This window comes from Pholcus phalangioides, unplaced genomic scaffold (genome assembly GCF_987345545.1).
Source record: "Pholcus phalangioides strain wild (caught in Gottingen) unplaced genomic scaffold, Ppha-v1.0 ptg000012l_1, whole genome shotgun sequence".
Taxonomy (NCBI): Eukaryota; Metazoa; Arthropoda; class Arachnida; order Araneae; family Pholcidae; genus Pholcus; species Pholcus phalangioides.
In genome coordinates this window covers 9,525,220-9,552,962 of record NW_028301605.1, presented here as the reverse complement: position 1 = coordinate 9,552,962, position 27,743 = coordinate 9,525,220, and the positions used below count along the sequence as shown (strand labels likewise).

The 27,743-nt window shown below is 36.3% G+C and overlaps 1 protein-coding gene across 1 annotated transcript in view; it reads left to right on the top strand.

The window, feature by feature from the left end:
• The window catches only part of LOC149079438 (nuclear factor NF-kappa-B p100 subunit-like), an 81,841-nt gene that overhangs the window by 3,598 nt on the left and 50,500 nt on the right, over nt 1-27,743 (top strand). Inside the window, exons 2-9 of the mRNA XM_089240161.1 lie at nt 875-984; nt 3,676-3,800; nt 6,645-6,802; nt 12,361-12,461; nt 19,295-19,459; nt 20,905-21,018; nt 26,403-26,500; nt 27,024-27,162. Of these exons, the coding sequence (XP_089096287.1) occupies nt 918-984; nt 3,676-3,800; nt 6,645-6,802; nt 12,361-12,461; nt 19,295-19,459; nt 20,905-21,018; nt 26,403-26,500; nt 27,024-27,162 (967 nt within the window). The 5' untranslated portion in view covers nt 875-917. The remainder of the gene's footprint in view (nt 1-874; nt 985-3,675; nt 3,801-6,644; nt 6,803-12,360; nt 12,462-19,294; nt 19,460-20,904; nt 21,019-26,402; nt 26,501-27,023; nt 27,163-27,743) is intronic.

Sequence of the window (27,743 nt, the reverse complement as noted above, 5' to 3'; positions counted from 1 at the left end):
TTTGTGAGAATGAACTGGAGTTGCGCACTCTCAGGTCACTTTTGTCACCCACAACACATTCAAAGATCACTTTAGTGACCTGGGGTGCTGTTTCGGATCACAAGTGACCCAAGGCACATTCCCACTCCTATTAAAGGCAGACCTGTCATTTGGGGAGGAGGGGGTCATCATGGCTTTAAAAAATATGATAGGAAATAGACAAACAAAAGGTGAAATATATATATACTTATTTATATTGAGTACATGTTCTTTCCCCCCCCCCCTGGAAAAAGTTGAAATGACGGATCTGATTAAATGGTCCGTAGAACATTTTCAGATCATTTAAGTGACCCTTTTTCCCATTCCACTGCCTTCAATATATACATATATATAGCATTTGTATTCAACAGAAGAAAGCCTACATAATTTCTATGCCCCCCCCCCATAGAGTTTGAGGGGGCGGGGAAACTCCCTTGGAAATCAGCAGCTTGAAAATTATTTTTCTTATAGCGATATGTGTATTTTGTTTTGACTCCGCGTTTAAAGTGGCCGTTATTTGGAGGTTACCTGTATTGTTAACTCTATGGGGTGCGTTAGGTTTCAACAAAATGCGGCCATTGTTCAGAGATTACCATTGTTCGGCAGTGGCCGTTACAGGAGGTTCTACTGTAATTCATTAATGTACTCTATTGTTCTTAAACTAAGCCGGAGCTGGATAGTTGGGAGTCTACTGTATTATTTTATGACAGCCTTGTTCAAATCAAATTTTAAATGGGCCTATGTATTTCAAAATCGCATTTGATGCACATATGTTTGAATTGTTCTGGAATCAATTGACTTATTTAACAGTTGAATTGCAAAACTGAATTTTTTTTTTTTATTGAATTGGTTTTAGGTCTGTGTTCAATTGTAAGCCTAGTTATATTTGCTGGCAAACTATGGTGAATACAATTCTGAACAATGTTGGTGTTTTGTCACCAACACACAGTCAATACGTCGAAAATAGTAAGTGATTTAAATTGGCATTTATAACTATTATTAATAGGTTTTATAAATATTATTATTAGGCATTATACATATGATGAATATTTTTCTTCAATAAAAATATGGGAAAGTGTTACTAAAGAAGTTGCCAACTTTTAAAAAGAAACTGCCTTGAGTTATGAAGAAAAATATATATGGTGAGAATTACTAATGGACAGGAACTTAATGATTACTGGAAATAGCAGTGAATTAGAATGTGTTTCCCAAAAAAATGTTGAATGTGACAAATATGTGAGATGAATATTCATATTTAAAGTGGAACTTTGACAAGCTGAATTCGTTCCACCAATGTGCTTGTTATCCGAATCAGTCGTTAATAGAATCAGATTTTCCCATAGGAAATTATGGAAACTGATAAGTTGTTCCACAATTATTCATTCACATAAAAATGACCAATTAAAGTTAATCATGAATAATACACACACACATACACACTCATATTTATAGAGGAATTGCATTAAATATTCATGAATTACCAAGAGACTCGTTGACCTCACAAAGTCGCTTGGGTAAGGGGAAGCTTATGTGGCCTAAGCACCCCTTCTTCTTTTCCTTCATTCAAACCGAGCACAGCTTAGGTCCATCGCCATGGGCAATCTACTACCTAATGAGTTTCGTAGGAACTGTAAGTGTGTGTGCCTAACAGTTTGAGTGTGTATCTAGTGTTGTGAGGGATTTTTTTCGGCGCTGCCATCTATATTTCAGAAGTGTTGTAATGATTGTAGTCCTGTTGTTCTGTGTGATGAGACTTTTTAAAGGGGAAATAGGCTCGAATTCACTCCTCAAAGTTGGGAGAACCACGGAAAACCAACTTCAGTCGACCACCACTGTGGCAACAGTGGGGGGCCTAAGCACCCCAGGGTGCTATGTTTAAATGAACTTCCAGTTAAAAAATTTTCTAAGCAAAGATAAGCTTTTGAGTGATTATTTTTATTGGACTATGATTATGTTGTCCATGAGATGGGGAGCATGAGCTCAACATTCATCACTACTGAGAGGATTCGTGCCAATGCTGTCATGTCTGAACCCGTTATTACACTAGTCTTAATGTACAGTTATTTCTTATAATTTCAAATTTGGAGAAATATATACCTGTGTATGTGAGGGTAGAAATTTTTTGTGACAATTACTTGCCTCAATTTGTGTCCTGTGCTTTAAGTCATAATAAATTGCACATTTTTTTGGTGAGCTCAACAAGTGTCAGACAGAATATTTCAAACTACAAGTATTTTTTGCTCAACACGATATACCTAAATGAAATGTGAGTGTTCCTGAAAAACACAAGTACAGTAATACCCCAGAGTTACGCAATAGGTAGGCCCAGTGATAACTGAGATATAAGTCAAGGTAACATATAAGTCAAATTCGAATAATGCATAGCTCAGGGTGCGGTTTTGCATATAAAGACATATAAATATCAGTTAATTCAGACCAAAATTTAAGAAAAACACCTACCTTTTGATTCATTCATGAAAGTTTCAATCAAAAGTGCGGTTATGTAGTTGCAACACACTAAATAGAAAGTAAAAAGTTGCTTTGATAATGATGTGTTCATAAAATCTAAATTGCTTCGCATGGCTGTAATCAGGTCCTTAAAGAAGTTCATATTTCTTGAAATCTCAGCATATGATTGTCTTGTAGTACGATTCAACTGTTCTTCATAAAACCTTGGTTTCCGAGGCGGGAAAAACTTTCACTTGTGAATTAAGTAAGAGTTGCATACCCAGTGAGTTATCGTTTATGTGTGTTTGTGAATTTTTCGAGGCTGGCAATAAGGTTGGACTTTAGATATGAAATTATGACCAGTTTTTTAAAAATGACAGATACCACACTAAGCCTTAGAATAAATTTTCTAAAACTCACACAAATCACAGCAAAGTTTTCATCTTAAACCACTCTTCCCCAGCTTATACTACTACTCCTACTTAACCGCACATGCACTTTTACACATTCCCCAACCCGCCTATACTACTAATACACCACACATGCACCTCATCCACATTCTTCTGCAGAATTTCTAATGAATGAGTACATGTTGGAATGTGCATTTATGTTTTTTGAACCTAACATAAAGTTTGTTTCTAGGTAATGCTTGTCAATGCTGCCATATATTTTTGTAAACTATGAGTGAAGTGTAATGATTGAATATTTGTGCCATTGTGTGGCCTATTGCTCTCTGTGATGAGACTGTTTTAATTGGAAGATCTGCTCACATTTATGGCTCAGAATCGGGAACCATCAAAAACCAACTTCAGCCAACCACCCCAGCTTATATTGTAGGCTCGAAAAAATTAGTGTAGTTCAGTAGTACATATACTGCTCTGATCAACCAATCTTACTTGATTATAACTTAACAATCGCCACCCATTCTGCAAATATCCCATGACTATGCTTGCATTTCAGAAATATCCATAACTGTGTCTGTGCAACTCAGAGTTTGCATAAGCCGGGATATTACTGTAACTAGTAAAAAAATTCAAATTACATCTCAATCGCAAACAAATATGTTTCAATTTTTGAATAATGATTTGGACTAGAGTAGAATAAGATGAACAGAATTGTGAAATATTTTTGAAAGAAACAAAAAATAAAATAAATTTTCATATGTGTGAATTCATTCTAGATAAAAGTCTAGTAATTTTATTTTTTTAGATGGACCATACATAAATATTATTGAGCAACCAACGGACACATTGAGATTTCGTTATACTTGTGAAAACAAAAACTCTCATGGTAAACTCAAAGGAGTTTCGAAAAATTCTTTTCCTACCATTAAAGTGAGTAGCTTTTTATTATTGTTATAAGTATGTTTTGTATATGACATTGAATAATTAAAACTATAAAGTACATTTGAATTCTCTGAAAAATTCTGTTGATACTCTAATACCATATGAACTCAACTATGAGTCCACTCCCCCGCCCCCACCTTAATGTTGGTATAGGTTTACTCCCCCCGATTTCAAAGCAAATCTTTCAACAGAAAAACTTGTCTTTCACACTGTATTTCTAAAATTATCCTAATCCATTGTTCAATTTTACTAGAAATCTTGTACTTTTTTTACAAACTTTTAAATAAGAAGTTTGTGTGATAAAGAAAAGTTTTCGCATCTTTATGCTCCTATTTTCACCTGAAATTTTTAAATTCAATGTAGCTTGAGCAGTTCGAACAGACAGTCACAGACACAAAATAAACATTGAGGCTTATGGTTGCTAGACATCCCATATATTCATGTGCAGGGAAGGGGCAAGTGTTGCATTTTCTATTCATAAATTATTGGAAGGAGAGATCCTCCTCATCTGTTTCACAAAGTTTAAAGGTTATTGGGCTCAAGTACCCCCAGCCTCTGGGTTCTGGCACCTATGCTTCCAAAATTTTTATGCTCAAGGTTGAAGGGGTGCTTATTGAAGAAAGACTATTGAAGCAATTTTATCTGTCAAACACTGAAGTGTGAGATGTCATTAAAGAAACATTGCTTAATTTTGGCTTCCTCAACTTCACTTGTGTTCCTGTACATATAGGCATACATACACCCAGTGGTCAAAAAGTTAGGAACACCCTGCTACTTACCACTAATATCGTGTTGGACCTCCTCTGGCTTTGATGGCAGCAGAAATTCTTCTAGGCATGGACTCTACATGTTGCTGAAACCATTGAGGAGGAATATTAGCCCATGCTAAAGAAATGGCAGCTTTTAATTCCCTCAGATTAGAAGTTGGTGTTTTGGAGCTTTTAACAGACCTTTCCCCATGGCCCCCACATAAGGGGGCTGACAGGGCCCGGGACGATTACCATTTTTTTTTGCTTTTTCACGCTATAAATTAGCTACAGAAGGGGCCCGTTAAAAGTCTGACCGAGGGGCCCGCAAAAGATCCCAGCCTAGGGGCCCCCCTACAGCATGTGGGGGCCATGCCTTTCCCCCTCCTCCCACAAATGCTCAATTGGGTTTAGATCAGGTGATTGGGGGGGGGGGGGGTCATTGAAACAATCAAAACTCTGAATCAGAATTCCTCAAACCAATCTGAGATAATTCCAACCCTGTGGGAGGGTATGTTGTCTTGCTGGAAATATAGCCATCATCATTAGGAGACTATTATGGCCATAAATGAGTGCTTGTGGTCAGCAATGATGTAGAGGAAAATGCTCCCCAGACTGTGATTCCGACTTGAAGTTGAACAGTTGTCACGTGGCATGCTTAATCCTTGGTTTTGTGCTGCTTGCACCATACATGGATCCTGCCATCAATGCCATGGAGAAGAAATCAACTTGTCAGGCTAGACAACCTTCTTCCATTCATCACGTGTCCAATTTCAGCATTCTCTAGCCCACAAAAGCTGTTTTTTCAGTTTTGCAGTGAAATCAAATGGATTCTAGTTGGTCATCGGCTATTAAAACCAATTTGTTTTAAGATTACCTTGTAGAGCGTATGAATATGCTTTGCGACGATCCTGGGTTGTGTTGCGTTGTAGCTCTTCTGTTGCTGCCTACAATGCATGTCAGTCACCAATCGCTTCTTTTGTTGACAAGTGATTTCCACTCTGTTTTTGTCTTAGCTGCCATTGTTTTTTGGATACTCGTGACGTGATACTGTTGTATGAGAAAAGCCAAGAAGGTTAGCGGTTTCTGAGATACTGGAAGCTCCCCTTCTAGCTCCCACAATCATGATGTGTTCAAAGTCACTTGAATTTTTTTGCTCCCGTGAATAGGCAAATTGCAACATTAATTGGTGCTTCTTACCAGTAGAAAGCTTGTTATCAGCAAATCCGGTTTATCCATCAGTGCACGTGCGAGTCGAAGTTTGAATGAGGGGTGTTCCTAATTTTTTGGCCACTGAGTGTATATGACCATGGTCTTTCTATGAGTGAGGCTTACAGGGCTCAAGCCTGGCCTGAATCCAGTTATTTATTTTTGTTTTACATTGTATACAGGGTGGGCAAAAAGTCTGTAGAAATTTTAAAAACGAATTAAGACCAAAATAACAAATGGTTTGCAAGGTTAGTGCTAGGTCACAGAAATTTTTTTAAGGCGGGAAAAAATAACTCAACCAGTCTATATGCGTCACTGGTATAAGCGACTTCTGTGGAAATATGCAAATGAGACAGTTATAAAAACTTGCATTCCTAATCCACAATCAGTTCACCATTGTAAACCGTGTACATGGACCTGCTGCACTCCGTCATTGCTGGATTTGTGATTCACCTGCAATGTGTTGTCCCCTGTGGTGGTGGTCATGTGAAACACATGCTGCTGTAATAAACGATTTGGAGGCATTTTCTGATCGTTATTTGCATATCTTTTCTTTGATTTGTGTATGTCAGTGCCACCTATCGGCTGTTTTTGAGGGTCCCCCCCCCATCTTTAAAAATTCTCGTGACCTAGTGATGATGCTAACCTTGCAAATTATTTTTTATTTTGGTTATTTTCCCCGTTTTTATTAATTTTTTAAGTTTCGTTTCTACAGACTTTTTGCCCATGTCTATTTACTATGAAAGGGGGGAGGGCCTGTGAAAAGTCTTGCCATGGGAACTTGGAAATATCCCAGCTTATTGTGTTGCCTTCACTAAACTTTTTTCATGTATATTCACTTGCTCAATCATTTTTAACTTATTTTCATTGGCTACAGCTTGAGAATTACAAGCCACCTCCTGGTCAAAAGCTGTATGCGAGGGCAACCTTATATACAGATGAAGACTATCCGCAGCGTCATTTGCATGAAATTGCTGGTAAAGCCAGCAATAATGGTGTATGTGAAATTGAATTTGGTCCTGACAATGTGGCTGTGTAAGTTGAAGGGTCTTCCAGACTTTGAATAATTACTCTGATTAATATAAATGATATTCAATAAACCATTAACCCGATAGCCTGAAAGCTAATTTCAGTTTACATGTTCTTTTATGGAGATTACAGTTAAGGAATGCAGTCACCCCCACCCATATTTGTGGTTCCCATGTTCGATCATTTGATCATTTTTGTCGCACCATGGTCATTTTCTGCACACAAGGACTAATTAGACCGGGGCCTACAATTCATTGCTGATTTCGAATGGCAGGCTTGTTTTTATACTCATCAAGAGGTTGGTGCGCTAACCCCCCCTCAATGTGGGTCTCCCTACGGTAGCAGTTCCAGTGTTTGTGGTTTCTGTATTTCATTGTTTTTTCCTTTATTGCAAATTTTTTGGCAACATTCAGCAATCGTCATTCATGTGCTTTGTTTACAAAATTTGAATTGTGCATGTTTAGGATGGCTCATTTGTCTAGTGCCACTGTCATGATTGCACCCAACACTTTTCTCTCCACCCTCCCTATAGGGTATCCACAAACTACACACTAATACAACAACACGTGTGAGTTCTCTTTTCCTTCGCCAGGAATTCTACTATGCACTTGTGTACTGAAATACATACAAGCAGCACAATCACAATTCTCTCTCGTCACCTGAGACAGACAATGTGTCTTTAAGCCAATGAAAACCTTGACAAATATCAGACAATTGCTTTCGACCAATAGCAGGCTTTTCCACCGACTTGGTGTGAGAACACATGAGGCTTTTTGCCATAGCGATTGTAGGAGATGGTGGGTCAACATGTCGTGTATGCTGTAACTCTCTCTCCCCGGGTCGAAAGCCCTTAAGACCTTTCACGTGGAGATGACGGTGAGTAATCCAAACTTTTAACATTGATTATTATGTGACCTTTTCTGTATATATCATAGTAATTGAGTGCTAGTGATCTATTTTGATTATATTCTATGTTGAGTTTAGTGAAATGCACCCCGATTACGGATTACCACAAATGAATAAAATAAACTTGTTATTCTCTAAGTTAAAGTAAAGTAGTATTATTTTCGTAATGTCCTTTTCATAATTTCTGTATCATATTATGTCGCGCTAAAGAAGCAAGAAAAGTCACTCTGCGACACTACTGATAATGCTGTGAAAAGACTGAAACACAAGAAAAATTGACTATATTGACTATGCTTGGTGAAAGCATTGTCAATTGCTGCTGTGGCCCACCATTACAGAATCATCGAATCTACGGTGAGATATATCAAGAAAAGATGAAAATATTTTGCATAAAGGAATGGGCTAGTGAAAAATGTCTATTTCATCAGAATTTTATGCAAGTAAAGGTTAGTTTCATAGGTTTAAGAAACAATTCAGATTACACAATGTACAAATCACTGGCGATCAAGCCTCTGCCAACCAGGAGACAGCTAGGAAATTTTCAAAGACTTGGCATAATACAAGATATACAGAACACTGGATGTTGTGAAGATATTTATTATTTTTGAGATGTTAATTTTAAGGAAGGAAAAACTCATCTCTGCCTCTACCGGGAGTCAAACCCGGGTCCCTCGATTGCCGGACGAGTGCTCTGAACACTAAGCTACAGAGGAGATAGAGATTTTCCTTCGCTAAAGCGTAAATGTATGTGCCGAACGGAACTGTGCAATGGACGGTAAACCGATCAGCCAATAGCTCATAGACGGCGAGCCACCAGATGGCTATATATAAATATATATAAAGATCTCAAAAATAATAAATATCTTCACAACATCCAGTCTTCCGTATATCTTGTATTAACAAGTGAAGAGCGACATTCATGTCATACTTGGCATAATATTGAAGTGAAGGGTTATGCACCTCTACTAGTGTTTAACACTGAGGAAACTGCACTGTTTTGGAAGAAAATGCCACAAAAAACATTTATCACCCAAGAAGAAAAGTGAGCCTCTAGTTTTAAGGCAAGTAAAGATAGACTTACAATGTTGCTTTGTGCAAATGCGTGTGGGTACATGATAAAGCCCACCATCATTCTCAAATCTGCGAATCCGCAAGCATTGAAGAGAAAGGATAAGTCAAAGCTCTCAATATTTTGGATGAACAATAAAAAGGCTTGAACAACGAAAACACTTTATTGGTTTAAACAGTGTTTTGTTCCGGCATTCAGGAGTTACCTTGAGAGTGTAGACATGCCATTCAAAGTTCTTTTAATACTGGATAATGCTCCTGGACACCCAGATGTCAAAGCTGATGGTTTGGAAATCCTTTATATGCCTCCTAATACAACATCTATCATTCAGCCCCTTCATCAGGGGTAATGCAAGCATTCAAGGCTCACTATAAACGTCACACAATAGAGATGATTGTGCATGCAATAGAAGAAGATGCAAATGCAGAAAATGTTGTAAAGGTGTGGAAGAATTACACACTATCTCTAATGCTATTACTACTTCACCAAACACCAACTCTGGCCATATCGCTATAGTGCAATTTACTGCCATTAGTGAGATGGGTTGGAAGTGAAGGCGCTGTCTATCGGTGGTCGCCTCGAGTTCGTTAGGGAAAATATCTTATAAATATCCTCCCTTGGGTTCGAACCCGGGACCCTGACAACAACCTTCAGGATGGTAGACGAGCATCTTACCACCATGCCACTCGGGCACTCTAATGCTATTACTGTCATCACCAGAACCGTGGCAACTCTTTAGAGAGAAATTCTCAATTCGGGTCGGATTAACCTTTGGCAACAATGTGTGCTCCAGGACACAACCATTTATACAGAGCCAACTGAAGAGATTATAAAAGATATTGTCATGTTAGCAAAACAGTTGAGTTCAATGATATAGATACAGAAGAGAAGTTGAACAGCTAATTAATAGCAATTCAGAGGGATTGACAGAGGAGAAATTAATGCAGCTGACTACTACTAAAACTGAAGCGGTACTAGATGAAGAAGATCAAGATAAAGAATTAGGAAGAAAAGTTCACCATGAGTAACATAGTGGAAGGGTTTGGCAAGTTCAAATCAGCAATAGATTATTTTTATGATATAGATCGCTCTACAGTACGTTCTTCACATGTAGAAAAATTGGTAGAGGAAGTCTTGCCAACATGCTTGATGATATGAAGAAGAAGAAACGCCAAAAGAAATCACAATGTTCTTTCAGAAAACTTTGCCAACATTTGCTGCATCTTTTTTTACATTTCCTTATATACCTCTGTGTCACCCTGTTCTAACGATGTTCAATAAACGAGATAAACAAAAAACCGGATGGTTTCGGTTATACACAGATTTCTCATATTTGTGGCTAACTCGGGAACATAACTCCTGCGAATATAGAGGGCCGACTGTATATTATAACAGGCAGCGCCACAACTAGGCAGATGCACCCGCACAGGGCCCAGAACGGGCTTAAATGAGTCATTCTGGGCTCATGAATGTACCTAAATTCTAATTCTTGCACAAGAATGGCTAGTTACGACACAGATCAATATGATCTGTCCAAGGAATTTTTGTTAGTTTTAATCGACACACATCCATGTCCAAATGGGGATTCAAACTCAGACCTGCAGAGTCAGAGGCTAGCTTCCTAACCACTCGACTGCCAGGTGACAATATATGTGTTAGAAATTTATAATCAGTCTACTTTTCAATTTATAATCAATTAGGTGGGACTAAATGTTTAAAATGTAGGTCACAGTAATTACAAAGCTCTTTGTTTTTCCTGCTTGAGAAGACTACTACTTCATTACACACCAACTCAAATCATATTGCCATGCAGAATTTTTTACTGGTTTGAGTCTTCCGAGTTATGTTGGAAATGAAGGCACCATCCATATATTACTGGTTGGCTCAGGTTTGTTGAAAACTACTTGTTATTCAAGTTCTCTGCCCAGGATCACACCTACGGACCTGACAAAAACCTTTAAGATTTTAGATGAGCATTTTACTATGGCGCCACTCAGGTATGCTTGAGAAGACTGGTCACCAAGTTTCACTCTCTGCATAGCACAAAAAATTCTGCACCTGCTATTTTCAATTCAAAATATATAAAACAAAATGGCAGCACCAGTTGAATGAGAAAATTTAATAAATCTGGCAATACAAATTTGTTAGGGCCACACATACACTCTCAGAACACGTATCCTGACATGTTTCAATTCTTCCGGAACTTCCAAGAGGAATGTCTACAAGGTACATGTAAGGCCAAGTAGAAAGAAATATGTTAGCAAGAGCAATGCAAACTTTAGTCCCATACCCCCCTTTCAGACCCTAGTGTCACAAATGTGTGGGTGGGGGCTCAAAAGTAAAACCCTGACAAAGGATTGTGTAACTTTTGAGTTAGAAGTATGATAAATATGAACTTTGGGGGCTTTCATCAGAAAAAAGCATTTAATCCTTTACCGATTCTTGGAAGAAACTGGGAGGTCCATGAAAATAACCCATTTTTTCTTTCTGAAACAGACTGATCCAAACTTTTTATTGGTCACCTAACCCCATCCTTTCTTACCATTCAGTTCCTATACTGTATTGTTATTAACAACAGTAAGCTTTATCGTGAAGTTTGAGTGGAGCTTTTGAAATCCAATTGATAAGGACATTATCTACACTTGTCATAATCTACACTTGTCTTTCTTGTTCCCGACCCTGACGAGGGTTGTCAATCATTCCTCCCTGCCCTTTGACAATAATCTCTTATAACCATTAGGATACCCATAACCTCTATCCACTATGTCTCCAGCCATTTTGGCTGTTTGCTTGTAAAGCCGTCTGAGACTGTTATAGCCGGTAAGGAGTTAAAGTTGAACTTTCTGGGGGAGGGGTTTAAGATGGCTTTTCCCAGGAGAAATTGACTCTGGGAAAAGTCTGAAATTTATTACATAAAATTTAACACTAAAATTCTTGAAAAAATTGTATGTAAAGGTAAATATATAGTGGAACCTCGGTTAACAAGCTTAATTCATTCCGCCAACATGCTCCTTATCCGAATGGCTCATTATTTGAATCAAATTTCCCCATAGGAAATAATGGAAACGCAAATAATTCATTCCACAATTATTCATTCACATGAAAATGACTAGTCACATAAAAGTGACATTCAATCGATTATGCAGCACAGTGAATGTACAATATATAAACACTATAATAATATATTAATGCCATAAACATACAATACTAGAAGGAAGGGGACTATTATGTTTAAGATTTAGTGACTATGTTTGCAAACTTTTTCTTTTTGTGTGGCTGAGAAGGAACCTAGCCAATGACACTTGCTTTTGCCTCCTTTTTAGGATTCCTTTGCAACTATGCAATTTCAGGATAGGAAATTGTATTGTCATTGGACAGATTCATTGCTCACACACTGCTGCAGCTTTATTTTATTCATTCTTTTCTATAAAATTTTGCGTAAAAGCATAAAAAATATAATATAAAATTTTGTCATTCAACTGCAATTTTATTCTCCTCTTTTTTCCATTTGATTTCAATTGCAAAAAACTTATTTTTCACGTAGTTTTGAAAAAAAAAAACTTGCAGTTCTTGATTCTTTTTTTATCAGGTTCAAAGATCTAATATTGCAGTTCCATAAAAAAGATGACTGCGTGAAAATTTGTTATAAGCGACTGATGTCCGAGCAGTGTCCTTCAGTGCAATCTGCAAGTATGTTAAGTAAAACCATTGCAAAATCAAATAGAAAATACTAATCTGTGATTTATAAGAGTAGTCAATTTTTTTTCTCCGCAGAGAACAGGTAGAGATGAGTATAACATGATACTTGCATAACATAAAAATTCAAGTATTTATGATCTTCACTTCAAAATATAGAAGACAGGTGGCAGCACCAGCAAAACATGGAAGAAGCATAACTCTGACTACATAAATACATTAGGAAGCGTGCACGTCCACACTCAGGATACACATTCTGGTGATTCGTTAGAAATTCTATGGAGGAATTTGTACGAGGTACATGTACGTTTAAGTAGTAGTAGTGTAGTAAGTGTCTTTGAAATTGATTTTCTGTGGTTCCCAACTTTGATAGGTGAATACAAGCTGATTTTTTCCATTAAAAAGTCTAACAACAGAAAGTAATAAGCCTACAACATAAATAAAACCCTCAACGATATTCAAGTAGAAGACATGGAGGTCCTAAATCTTCTAAGAGATGTATGTGCAAACAAAGCACCAGGACCAGATGATATCTATCCCAGGATCCTCAGGGAATGTGCTAATGAATTGTTGGGTCCAGTCGCACAGATATATAGGAGCAGTGCTGCTGAGGGTATCGTCCCAAGGGATTGGAAACTTGCTAATGTTCTTCCGATATTTAAGAAGGGTAGTAGAGAAGCTGTGTCCAATTATCGTCCAGTGAATTTAACGAGCTCCCTCTCAAAAATTTTGGAAATTATCATCAAAAGGCAGTTTGTGAAGTGGATAGACGAGAATGTATTGTCGGAAAATCAGCATGGGTTCAGGAAGGGGGAAGTCATGTGTAACTAACCTCGTTTGCTTCTATGATCACGTGACTAAGGCTTTGAGTAAGAGCAAAAATGTAGATGTTGCTTTCCAGAAGGCATTCAATCAGGTCCAACATGGTAAACTCTTGAAGCGTTTACACGAGATTGGAATTGGGGACAACTTGCTGAATTGGATAGAATCAGGGTTAAGAGATAGGTCGCAACGAGTTATGGTGAACGGGGAATTCTCTGGTTGGACAGGCGTCACAAGTGGAGTTCCTCAAGGAAGTATCCTCAGCCTCATACCTTTTTCACTTTTTATCGATAAACTCGATCAGGATATCGATGGGATTACTAGCAAATTCGCAGGTGATGTGATGGGGGTAATCGGAAATGAAAGCGATAGGGAGTCGCTCGAGACCAATCTAAACAGGATTGCAGCATGGGCAAATGAATGGAGCATGACGTTTAGCGTTGATAAGTGCATGGTCGTTCATTTTGGTGCGAACAACTCACGGTTCTCTTACGAGTTGAATGGTGTCACTATCCCGGATGCAACCAGGGTCACCGATTTGGGAATTCTCATTGACGAGCGGGTTAGGTTTCTGAACATTGTTCAGCGGTGGTCAAAAAAGCGAATAGAATGCTTGGTCTCATTTTCAAAAAGGTCATTCTTCCGCTTTTTCGAGGCTTAGTTCGTCCTGGACTGGAGTATGCTGTAAGGTTTTGGAGACCATACCTACAGAGGGATATAGACTTGGTTGAAGGAGTGCAGAGAAGAGCTATGCATGTCCTTATTGGCACACAGGGCTTGAGTTATAAAGCGAGACTTTATTTTTTGAATGTTTACATTGGATGAACGCAGGTGTCGAGGAGATATGATCGAAGTGTTCAAAATTTTAAATGGGATGGATAAGATGGACCATGAACTTTTAGTACACCGCCAATCGACTGCTTTTACAAGGGGACACCAGTATCGATTGGTGAGGGACAATGCAAGGTTATGGTGTCGCAGGGAATTTTTCTCTAATAGGGCTGTTAATAAATGGAATAGCTTACCCCCCCCGGCGGTAGTAAATTCTAACACAATTGACACGTTCAAAAAGAAATACGATAAACATGTTGGGGTAAATCAAGAAGCTATCCATACTTAGAATAAGACAACAATAAGTATTCTTTATGGGCATTGTATAATATTTTATCATATGTATATATTGTTTATAATTCTTGTTATTTGCATTTTTAATTGGGTTGCTGTATTTTTGAAATATATTACATCCATATTTTTACGGGCATCTTTTTCTCAGCCACCTCGTTGGGCGTTTTGCCTGTTGTGGCGTTGTTTTTGTATTTGTATTTATTTGTATAACAGTACAAATATTCAATCATTACTCTTTACTTCACTTAGTTTCAAAAACAAATGATAGCACAAAAATTCATGCACAACTCTAGATATGCTCTCAAACTGCTAGACACACATACACACCTCCAGCACAACTTCTTTGGTAGTAAGTTGCCTATGGCGATAGACTGAAGTTGTGCTGAATTTAAAAAGAAAGAAAGTATAATAAGTAAAGGCAATGAGGTAAATATTTTCTCATCCCAGCTCACAGACATTTTGAGATCTTTCCGAGAACCACTGAACTAGGTTGATCTCTATAAGAGCCTTAGCCTTCGGCTGTCATCCTATTCAATCAATGCATGTTACAAGAGATTGATTGATGACTGCTCACTCCCAGAGCTGTTGTGCAAGACAACTTCCTCTCTTCACCTCCTAGGAGGCTAGGTCCTGGAGGCAAGAGAGAAAAATAAAGTCTCATTATAACAGTACCCTGTGAACCAAGAAAAAATATTGGTGGATAGGAATTATTGTTTCATCGAGTGTCATTGTAGTGAGGTTTCACTGCATTCAACTCTTAAATATGAATCGTAAGAGGACAAACTCATTATATGTGTTAGAAATTTCAAGCGCGTTGAATTTCCAAGTCTCGTGTCATTGTCGGAGAATACAATATCATACATTGTATTTATCTTTCAGACAAAACACAATACTCAATGGAGCTCTTATACAACATTATTGATGAAACTGGAGAATGTATTGTTACGAAAGATTAACCATTTTTGATAGAAGATATTAACACAATGAAAAAGTGCATTGAGGAAGTATTATCTTTATGTAGGTGATCGTTAGTGTAGAGCAATGTTTCTCAAAATGGGCAATATGGAATTTTCCAATGGGTGCGGTAGAAGCTTTAGGTTTAATATAGGATCCTATGGGTTGGATTGATTTGGGGTTGTGATGAAGAGAGAATTCTTTTGAGGGGGGGGGGGCGAGATGGAACAAAAAATTTGGGAAACTGTGATATTGAGTGTATTGTTTATATAGGATTCTACACTGTACAGTACACTCTTTATTCCACATATAATACCCCCTAATGATTTCTTATATTGCTCATTGGCTCTTATTCAGCTACAGTGAAACTTTGGATAATGAGGGATTCACTTAAAAAGCAAAAATCTTGATTCAATCAACCATCAGTTATTCACATTATGAGAAAAATTTTGAGCTTTGTTTATTTAATTTCTTATTGTCATAACTGAGCTGATGGTTTTTTTTGCTTTCTTTTACACACACATTGTGAAATTGTGAATAATATTCATCCCTACAGTCTCCGGTCAGAGTGTCACACTCAAAAAATGAACACATGTGCGAATGTGACTGTTTACAATATGAAACTAGATGTAACTTTGTGACCACCCGTAATACAATGTGTAATTTGCTAAAGCATTTTTTTTTTCAATTCTGTTTGGAGAAAACTGTGGGTTGATTGCATTATTGAACATGACTTAAGGGACTAGCTCATGAGTCAGTTGTCAAAGTGATCATGTCCTTGGGGAATACTACTACTAAACTGCATGTGCATCTTGTCTATGTTCCTTTTCTAACAAATTAGTACGTGTTGGAATGTGCATGCCCACTTTGTGAACCTTATACAACGTTTGTTTCTGTGTAATATTTGTTATGTGCATTGCTGCCATCTGCTTCTTGAGGAATACTATGAGACTGGGGGTGAATGAGGACGACATTAAAGAACTAGAACTAGTTTTGAAATAAATAAATGAGAAATGTCGTACAAGAAAATTCTAATTCTGAGAAGAATCAGAAAATTGAGGTGTAACTATATTCATATTTTGTGTTATAATAGTGTTACTAGATTATTCGATAAACTGAATGAATATGCAGGGCTCCCACTCGTCCTACTTTTCCTACTTTTTAGTAAAATGTCCTACTTCCTCAGTTTTGTCCTACTTTTCCTACCAAATCCTATCTGCAAAATTTGTGTAATTGATTTTAATTGAGAGGGAATCATTGATACATTGCCAAACAGTACAAATGTTGTAGATTACAATTAATGATTCTGCCAAAGCAGAAATTGTATCATTTTCAAGGTTATTTGGGGGGCATATGTGGACCATTTTGTTTATTAATTTTTCATTTACTTAGTTTTAAGGTTCAACAAGTAGAGTAGTCATTAAAAACTTGGGTCTGGATGGAAAAAATAATTTTGTACTTTACTTTTCATGGTTTTGGACAGTAATTAGCAGTCATTATTCAAAATCATGGCGCACATTTTGTGTATAGGTGAAGCAACAGTTTGCATTATAAAGCTATTGGATACATAGGCCTATTCTAGGTTTGGTGATTTTGATGATACACAATAGCATGCCATTGTCTTCTGTATTTTTAGGGCGCGCAGAGGCATAAACAATGTGTATAATACTCGGCAAAGAGCTAGAAATGAAAGTGCTTCATTTTTCAAAAACGATTACACTGGTATTGAACAGTAAAATGTAAACAGACGGTTGATGGTACATGAACAAACAGTAAATGTAAACATGTAAAACACACAGTAAAATGTAAACAAACAGTCTCAAACAAGCACATGAGACTAAGCAATAAACAAAACGTTTATTGCTTAGTCTCTTACTGAAAGCATGTGTGCACTGAAAAATTTCAGTTTCAGGCTTTTTCTTAATGCATTTCTATTAGCTTGATCTTTCATTTAACATGAAATGATTCAAAAATTTTCTAAAAAGAAGTCGAGTAACATCTAGGAAGAGAATATGAGTGGGAATATTCTCCCACTCCCCCAATACTTCTTTTCTGATTCTTTTCACAATTCCAGTCCTATCTCCTCTAAAGTTAGTCTCCTGAATCTTCTAAAAAAACTAAAACCTCACTCTACTAGCCCTGATGGGATCCCAAATCATATCCTCAAATTCTGCTCAGATGAAATCAGTGACTATCTCCTCATTATTATCAACGTCTCATCTAACCTGCCCTCTGACTGGAAAATTAATAAGATAATTCCCATCCATAAATCAGGTTCACTGTCCCACCCTCTTAATTTTAGACCTATCACAATCACCTCGTCTTGCTACAAGCTCTTTCATAATTGCCAAGGAAATCGGTAGCCACCTCGACTCAACTAACTTTTTCTATCACAACCAACTCAGATCATCGTTATCTGTATCTACCCAGTTAACACTCTTCATACATGACTTATCAGACACCATTGACAGAAACCTCCAATCCGATATCATTTTCCTAGATTTTTCTAAAGCATTTGACAGGGTTCCCCACAATAAACTTCTCCTAAAACTCTCAAATCTCGGACTAAATGTTCAACTTCTTAAATGGGTGGAGGCCTTCCTCATTAACCGTAGCCAGTTTGTCTCATTCAAGGGCCAGAACTCACCTTTTCTTCATGTTATGTCTAGTACTCCCCAGGGCTCGGTCCTCTCTCCATTACTATTTCTCATTTACATAAATGACCTACCCAACTCCTTAAACTGTCGTATCAAACTCTTCACTGATGATTGCGTCATCTACAAAACAGTGTTCAATCTTTCCGACCAAGAATCTCTCCAACACAACCTTAACATTATTTCTGAATGGTGCTCAACCTGGAATCTGCCCCTCAACTTCTCAAAAATAGTTCTAATGAAAGTTATCCGTATAAGAATTCCCCACGATTTCCCTTACTCGATAAACAATTCTTTTATCTCTGAGGTTTCCTGTTGTAAATACCTGGGCATAATAATCTCTTCCAATCTCCGCTGGAATCTTCATGTTGATTATACGTTTAATAAATGTGTCTCCAAAAACTCTTTTTCCTTTGTCGTAATCTTGTGCTACCGAACATATATTCTCCCTATTCTCTCTTATGCCTGTAATGTCTGGGATCCCCACACTCAAACCAACATAGACAAATTAGAATCTATCCAAAATAAGTCCACACGCTTCATTTTTAACTGTTGGACTTCATCTGTCTTCATATCAGAACTCAAGCGCCAACTCAATATCCAACCTCTCTCCTCCCTTAGACTTATTTCTCGCTTAACTTTTCTTTTCAAAATCCTCCATGGGTTTTTTTAATATTGACATTTCCAATATTCTAATCAAACCCTCACATTTCTCTGTTAGACTCAATCACTCCCAAAAATTACAGCCCATCTTTGCCTCTTCAGATTGACACAAATTTAGTTTCTTCCCAAGAACTGTTATTGACTAGAACAACCTACCATCAAATATTGTAGATTGTACTACAATTTCTGAATTTTCATGTATCATCAACCGTCATTTTCACCATACATAATTTCTGCATCCTCTATTATAGGCCTCTGCCAAACAATATTGAATAAATAAATAAATGAGGTGGAGATAAATTAATTCAGGATCGAATGACTAATTCCAATGATGATTTGTGTGAAATTTCAGCTTCTATTGCTGTGTTATGTAAGTGTGTGCATCCATTCCCACAAAAACATTCATTAGCTGAATCTGCATTGGTTAGCCGAGTTTGAGGCATTTGAAAGCCGGGGTATCACTGTAAATATATGATAAAGATACATTTTTTAAGATGTCACTGTAACTATCCAATTAAACTTGCTGCTAAAGATTTATGAAGTGACCATTGTAATTTTGATGTTATTGAAAGTAATTTTTATTTTATTTTATTTTTTTGCGTTTTTCAGATCCTGAAGCAGCACTCGTAAAGGAAATAATGGATGAAGCAAAGAAAAAAGTTGGTGAATTTAACATGCATGTTGTAAGAATATGCTTCGAAGCGGTCTACCACCAAAATAATAGAGCTTTTCTGGTTTGTGAGAAGCAGTTATCGAATCCAGTTTATAATAAAAGTATGTGTGTGTGTAGTTAATATATATTAAGCATCAGAAATAATTATTTATCTATTTTAAAAAAATTAATAAGTTGATTGCAGTTTTCTGTCTTTAGTCAGTTTTGCCAAAGTTGCTGAGTATTTGCTCATGGGGTGATTGCAAATACCACTATTAGGTTCATATTTATGGCTTTTCACACCATTTTCATCCCTCATTCTATTGTTCTATCACTTTGGTCTGCTCCCCTTTCCCCCGCAATAAAAATGGTCCCCCTCCGAACGAAATTTCTGGCTACAGGCCTGCATTAGAGGGTGCTTATTTTTATGGGATAAGTTTTAAATGTCCAAGCAAGCAATTAAACATTGATCATTGTGTTGTTTTGCATAAACATTGATGCGCTGCACGACTTATACTGCTCACCAACCAGAAAAATTAAGATTAATACAGTGTATATGTCATAAGCGGAAACAATCTCTTCAATTGGAAGTGGGGGGGGGGATTTCCACCTTTTGGGGGAACAGAATGGGTGACATCCCCCCCCCCCCACTGTATACACTGATGGTTATGCATACAAGTATTTTTCATTCAACCCCTATGTTGAAGATTGCTTTTTATTTGATACAGTAAAACTAGATACTCTGCTGACCAAGAAAAAATATTGTTGTAGAGCAATTATCGTTATATCCAGAGGCAGTGGTTCTCAACCGGTGCTCCACAGAGCCCTTGGAGCTCCGTGGCCGCTCGAGGAAAATTTAAAAAAAAACAATAAATTTGAAAAAAAATAATTAGAAATATTTTTAAATAATAAAAAATAAATCAGTAACTTTGATGAACAAATGAAAAATAGGTCTATGGGGTTCCACCATAGAAGTTACATACCAGAAAGGGCTCAGCTAGTCAAAAAAGGGGGAAAACCACTACATTCGAGTATAGACAATTCCAAGCAAGACTTGAAGAAATATCATTGTAGAGGGATTTATCGTTATATCAAGTAATTGTTACAGTGAGGTTTTACTGCAGTCTTATTTGGCTTCATTGTATGAAATAGCTTGTCTCTAGTCAAACAGCTTTGTAGTCAGTGCACTAAGTGTACAAGAGTTTTTAGTTGGGCTTAGTACACATCGTGGCATTTTTGTTTCAAAAAACTAAGCATGCACCAAATCCATTTAATGACTCTGGCCTGAGATGGTAATCTCAGTCCACAAACTTTCAGAACAGCCATATTGAATTAGGTAAATGTGAGCATTTATAAATCTATGTATATCTTTTATAAACAATGGTATGGGGGGAATGAAATCTAGTTTCCAAGAAATGTCATAGAGAAAGGAAAATTCCTCAAATGGATATATAATTTCTACATCTGAGAATGCAAATATCATATTACATAATGTTATACCTAATGTTTTTATTATTTTTTTAGTTATAGAGTAGTATTTATTATTTATTATTATTATTACTTTCAGTTAAACAAGATTCCAACAAGTGCGGCTCTTTAAGAATCGCTAGAATAAGTTGCATTGAAGGCCTTGCAAATGGAGGCACAGAAGTGTTTGTTTGGTGTGATAAAATAGAGAAGAGTAAGTAAAACCTTTTCAGAGATCATCCCCTACATTACCTGCAGCTAATAACAAGAATACATCTTTTAAATTATCTGACTATAAGGGACGCATCCTCAAAATGGTGAGTAAGGAAATGAATTAAGAAACGCAAGTTTTAATATTAAGCACAATAAAATATTAGGCGTTATCTATAGTATCGTTCAAATGCACAAAAGGCTGCAACTGCGGCCCCCTGGGGGGGATCTCGACCCATTTGAAAACACTGCCATAAAAGCTCCGGCACAGCAACACTTCATCCATGAGAAGGAAGGTGCATATAATCATTTTTCTGCAATAAATGTTGAGCCACAAATGTGCAGAGTGTGTGAAAGAAAATGTTGAAAAATTCATATTATTGAACCACTCGCAATAAAATATGATAAATGAAAATGATATAATAATGACTAAGAGAGAGGGAGACTTTACAAAGTCACATTATTCCTCCTTTGAATGATACCAAACATGCAGAGATCGTGAAATAATGTAATGGATTAAAAAATTAAGTCGTGCAATTGATCACCACATGTGAAGTTTGATCGCGATGAAGGGTTAAGTCAGGCCTTAATTCTGTGAGTTCAAAAGCAAAAAGCCACTGTGGTTGTTGAGTGGTCATAGTGACAGACTTGACAGGGACCCAGGTTCAAGCCCCACTGTTGCCACAGTGGTGGTCGGTTGAAGTTGTCGCCACAGACAGCAACAAGCTTACAAACAGTACAAATATTCAGTCATTGCACATCATTTACTTCACTTCTGAAATATAGATGGCAGCACTGAAAAACCATACACAACACTAGATACACAATCAGACTGTTAGGTACACAAGCTTACTCTTCCGGCATAACTCACAACATAACATAATTTATTTGTCCCCAATAAATTACAACAATACTATGCAAATAGAGTTTGTAATTAAATTATATATTTTACAATATTTGAAAGAAAATGCAAAGAGAAAGAAAAAAGAACAAATGTTTGAATGAATATGGTAGAAAACAGTTAATTGATAATGTGATGAAGAAAGCTGGGACAGGGAAGAGAGCAGTAGCTAAACGCTAGTAAAATGCTTTCCACCCCATGACACTTCTGTACTTGTGATAGGCATAAATCATCTTATTTCTTTTGACCTGAAAGAAAGATGAAAAGAACGAAGTATATCAGCCAAATAGGTGTCGTGTAAATATATTTATTTTTTAAATTAAAAAATGAATTATGGCAACCAAAAGCTGAAAAATGAAAATGAGAATTTTTCACTAGGTAGTAAATTGCCATAGCGATGGACCTGGGTTGTGCTCGGTTTGAAAGAAAGAAAGTAAGAAAAAGTAAGCTGTGGGGGATTGAGTGGTCATAGTGATACACTCGCATCACAAGTTGGTTCAAACTCTACTGTTGCCACAGTGATGGTTGGCTGAAGTTGGTTTTCTGTGGTTCCCAACTTCTAGATGTGAATGCAAGTCAATCATCCCGTTAAAAAATTTTGCTACAGAGAGCAACAGGCCCTCAACAGTACAATATTAAATCTCATTACACTTCACTTCTGAAATTCAAATAGCAGCACTGAAAAATCAGAGACACACAACACTATATATATATGTACTCAGACTGTTAGGTACACACTCTCACAGTTAGAGGAATGGTTTTGATAGCCAACATTCGTTTTTAGAAACTTTAATGAACTTGAGTAATTACTTCGTAAATAGGAAAGATGGAAAGATATTCGAAGAAATTTTTTATCAAAACGGAAAGTAAGGCTTTCATGGCCAGAGTGTAAAGAATTTTGTCTGTGGTTCTCTCTCTCTCTCTGTCTCTCTTTGCTGTGATTGAGTCCACAGTCAAGGAATAACAACCTGGGAGGAGGGAGGACACTCAAGTATTATCAAGTAATTTTTAGTGAAACAGCCTTCATGCTAGGTCCACAACACGTACAAGCACATTCCGCATGTACAGGCTTGTTAGAAATTCTGTAGAGGAGTGTGTATGAGGTGCATGTATGGTAAAATAGTAGTAGTAGTTTTATTAAGTAGAAATTCTGTAGTGCATGTCGGTCCCCCACTTCTTTTCAACAAAAGACAAGCTGGGCATAGGCTGATAATGATTTCAACCAACAAGGCTTGTTTGCTCTTCCCTATCCCCCCCACGCAAATTTTTTTCATCCTTTTTATATGTTCCTATTTTTTACGATTTTCTTTTTTTTGGAAGAACACTTCAAATTTCAATCTAAAAAACAATGTTGGAGGCCTCCAAGCATTACCCAAAATGTGTCTATTTTACGAAAAAATCATTTTTAGGAGGAGATGATTTAAATGTGGGGTGATCAGGGTATATATATTACTGTTAATTAATAAATGCCTTAAATATGTTTGTATCATTCACTTGAGGTTACATGATGAAACAAGGATGAGTGCAACAAGTGAAAACTAGTGGAAACAAGTGAATGCTATTCAGTGGGGGATTAAAGTCGGTTGTGGCCCAGCGTGCAAAAGAAAATATTGGGCCCCTCAAAATTAGAAAAAGTGTGAAGTTTGTGTTTTTCAGGGCCTTTAGAGGTCTGGGTCCTGGGTCATTAAATCCGCCTCTTGTGCTACTTTAAAATCAACATTTAACAGTTTCTCTCCCCTAAGTGTTTTTACTAATCAGCAAACAAGAGTCAAATATTACAACAACAACAAAAAATTCTCCACTCTGTAATTTGGAGCTGTAACTAGGATTTTGTCCTTGTTGAACTCTATTTTCTTTAACTTTCTTATTTTCACACATAATTGCTTACCCCACACCTTGTCACCAAAAGTAGGCAAAAGGGAAGCCCCAAAATTTGGAAAAACTAGAATCGGGTAAAACTCAGGTAATTACGTGAACTCGCCAAAAAGCACAGAGTTGCACAGAACACTATTTCACCATTTGCTAAAAATAGGGACAAAATTTTGTCAGAATTTGAATCTGCTTATTAATCGAGCAGAAAACACATAAGAAAATAAGACTTTTAAGATGTAGAAGAAGCAACTCTCGTTATTCAAATCCCCTCATCTCACTCGATCCCATTATCAGGAGCAATAATAATTTCACAGAAAGTCTCAATCAAGGTGATTTCACTGCGAGCAGTGGTTGGTTGACCCGATTCAAAAAGCATCACTGCATTGTTTTTAGGAGTTTTGAAGAGAGCGTATCTGCATTTCAAGAAACTGTTGAAAACAGGGTTGGCAGGTTTTTGACACATGACAGTTTTTGACAGTTTAAACCGTCACGTCAAAAACCCTCCGTCAAAAACTGTCAAAAACTTCAAATATTGCTTTTGGATATAAAAATTCCCATTGGAAATGCACACGTTAATTGCATGTAATGTTTAAAGTGACTATGTTATACAAAGAATAAATATTTAATATGATTCTAAAATAATTGTCTACTCTCTACAAAATTATTTTGCACAATATGTATATATTTTTTTTCCTTATAAAATATACAATTTGAATAAAGCATAGCATAAACACGAAAGGGAAAACTATGGAATGATTTGACATTCTCTGATTCAAAATGATTCTTGATCTTAAAAAATTTCTTCAACTGCTTATATATGTGTGCATTGATATAAACCATCTGATGTACTCGTTTTACAGCAGATAAGAGTTTAAAAAAAGGTTTATTACATCATATATGTATGGTGATTTCTGTTATTAAATTATCTAGATAACCAGTGATACTTAAAATGATACTCTTGTTGTGCATAACATTGAAATATATCTAGCGATCAAAATACTAAATTGTAGGACTAAAACATCATTTAATTTGGCAATGCTAGCTTGTATATGTCAAACTTGGTTTATTCTTACTTTTGCACTATGATATGGTACATTTACTAGCATTTATAATGCAATGGTTTTCCAATTGAAGCTGTATTCAAACGTGCAAAACAAATGCTTTGGGTATCAAGTCTTGTCAGCTCTGCTTTGGTTGAAAATACTCTTTAAAGCTCTGTGAATTTATACACCCTGATCTAAGAAATTTTTAGGTGAAAATAAATGAGTTTAATTAGTGCATTAACAGATGCTGCATGAGAATTTTTATATGGAATAAAATTTTGGGCAGATCACAAAATTTAAAATATCAAAATTGGTATTTTTCCTCAGTAATTATAATTCTGAATATAAAACCCTTCAATCTAAATAAAAGTAAGTGTTTTGTTATTTAACATATCTATCAAGTTAACAAAAACTATTTGACATCATTGACAGTAAGATTTTGATAGTTTTAATACAGAGTTAGTTTCTGGGGTCAAAAACCTAACCCGGATTCCCTATTATACATATTTTGAATAAGCAGCTCTATTTCACTTAGCAAATTGAACACAGGTAATGAGTAGCTTAGATAAATAAACTATAAAATTATATTTTATATGTTCTAGACTCTTATGTTAAAAAAATCAAAATTGCAAATTATAATTAATATTTTGTTTTAATTATTGCAATAAATTAATGTTTAAAAATAAAACATTGTAATATGCCAAAAAGTAAGTTTTTCATCATGTTGTACACCTATTGTATTCAAAACATTGTCAAAAGGCATTCATTTAGGTTTTCGACAGTTTTTGATGGTTTAAACCAGTTTTTGACGCTTGTCATGTCAAAAACCCAACCCTAGGTGAAAATTGGGAAAATGATATTCTTAAACCACTTATAGAAGAGTATAAAGATTCAGGTGCATTTAATTGTGATGAGACGGGTTTATTTTTTTGCCTTTTGTCTGACGAAACTCTTGCCTTCAAAAGAGAAAAATGTGAAGGAGGTAAAAACACAAAGCTCGTTTGACAGTTCTTTTGGCAGCAAACTCAGATGGTTCCAAAATATTAAAACCATTAGTTACCAGAAAATCAAAAAATCTGCAGTGCTTTAAAAATGTCAAACTCTTCTTGTGGACTATGATGGCAACCAAAAGACATGTATGACATGAGAGATTTTCAAACAGTCGAGGAAGCTAGATAGAAAATTTTCAAGTGAGGAGTGAAGAAAAATGTTTTATTTATTTTGGATAATTTCCCCGCTCATCCAAAAATAATAGACCTTTCAGCAATCAAATTACGCTTTTTACTACCTAATTCAACAGCAATTTCACAACCACTGGATCAAGGAGTTATCCCAAGTATGAAAACTTTATACAGAAAATTTCAGATCAAAAGAAATTGTGAATGTTGGAATGGATGCAAAAATTTCTGTTTTAGATGGTATTGAGATGTCAATATGTTTGTAGATACTTTTGGGTTGTCGAGTTACTGAAAGTTTATTGTATTTGTTTTACCTTTTTTTTTTTTTTTTGAAAAAAAATTGAATGTTTTTTTGTCCATGTATTTTAATTTAACCGTTGTTTAAAACTTTTAGAAAGCATTGCCATAAAGTTTTATGAAAAGAATGATGATGATGAAGTCATTTGGCAAGCTGATGCCGATTTCAACAAGGATGTTGATGTGTGGCATAATGTGAGATTTTTTTCTCTATCTTTTCATTTAAATTTGATGCCTTAATTTTTTTCTCCCTTTCGGAGTGAAGTTTGAGCTCTTTCGTGCAATGCCATCGTGTATGTTTTAGCGAAACTTTTCACCCTCTTATAATGTGTTAAAATGTCTCACTATTGAAGAAACAGTACAAATATTCAATCATTGTACTTCACTCTCAATTTGAAATATAGATCACAACATTAACATCATGTGCAACATTAATCCATTAATCAAAAAGAGTTACTTTGTCCAAAAACTATAGAAAAATATTGACAACGTATTAAATGCAGACTCACATTGTTAGGCACACACACACACACAGTTTCAGCTCAACCCACTTATTGCAGAAAGATTAAGTGAAAAAGTAATGAATTGCCCATAATGACGATATAGCAGGATTATGCTTCGAAGGAAATCATTTATCCCAGTCTGTTTGCTTATGAATTTTTATCCATGAATTATTATGTGCTGGTGGTTAATAATGGAATTTTGTGTTTTTCTTCAGGTGACGATAGTTTTTAAGACACCGCCATATAGAAACCTTGACATTAGGGAACCAGTTGAAGTACATTTTCAGCTTTATAGGTCAACAGATGGTTATCATAGTGATAGCAAATGTTTCACATATAAACCAGTATGTGATGGTAAGTTCTGATGCATACATCGTTGTAGATTGAATAGAAGAAAAATTTTACACAGTGTAATTGTTGACATTCATGCATTGTTCAGAATGCTAAAAAATTATGGAAGGTATTTACATCAGAACCTCAGGTTCTTCATAACTATGGGTGGAGATATGGGGGGAGCGGGGGGGGGGCATTGCCCCCCTTCCCCCCAGCATCAAAGGTGGGGTCAACTGATCTAATGTATATACACTGGTGTAAGAAATTAAGAGAATTTGCAGACTTGGTCGATTATCTCTAGAACTACTGTACCGATTTTAATGAAATTTGATATGTACATACATTGATACAATACAAAACAAATAACCATTCAATAATTGTAGTACACACTCATGATCGTGCGTAACACTCGTTGGAGTTGGAAGGTATGAAACAGCGGTTGCAGAATAAACAAAAAAATGGGTTAATAGATGGGTTAATAGGGGCTATGGTCCCCTCTTACAGATATACAGGTCTTGCAGCGTGATTTCATACTTGAAATAAGGCAGTTTGTCATTTCCTGTGGCAATTGGTCCCACTCGTTCAGCAACGCTGTTTTCATT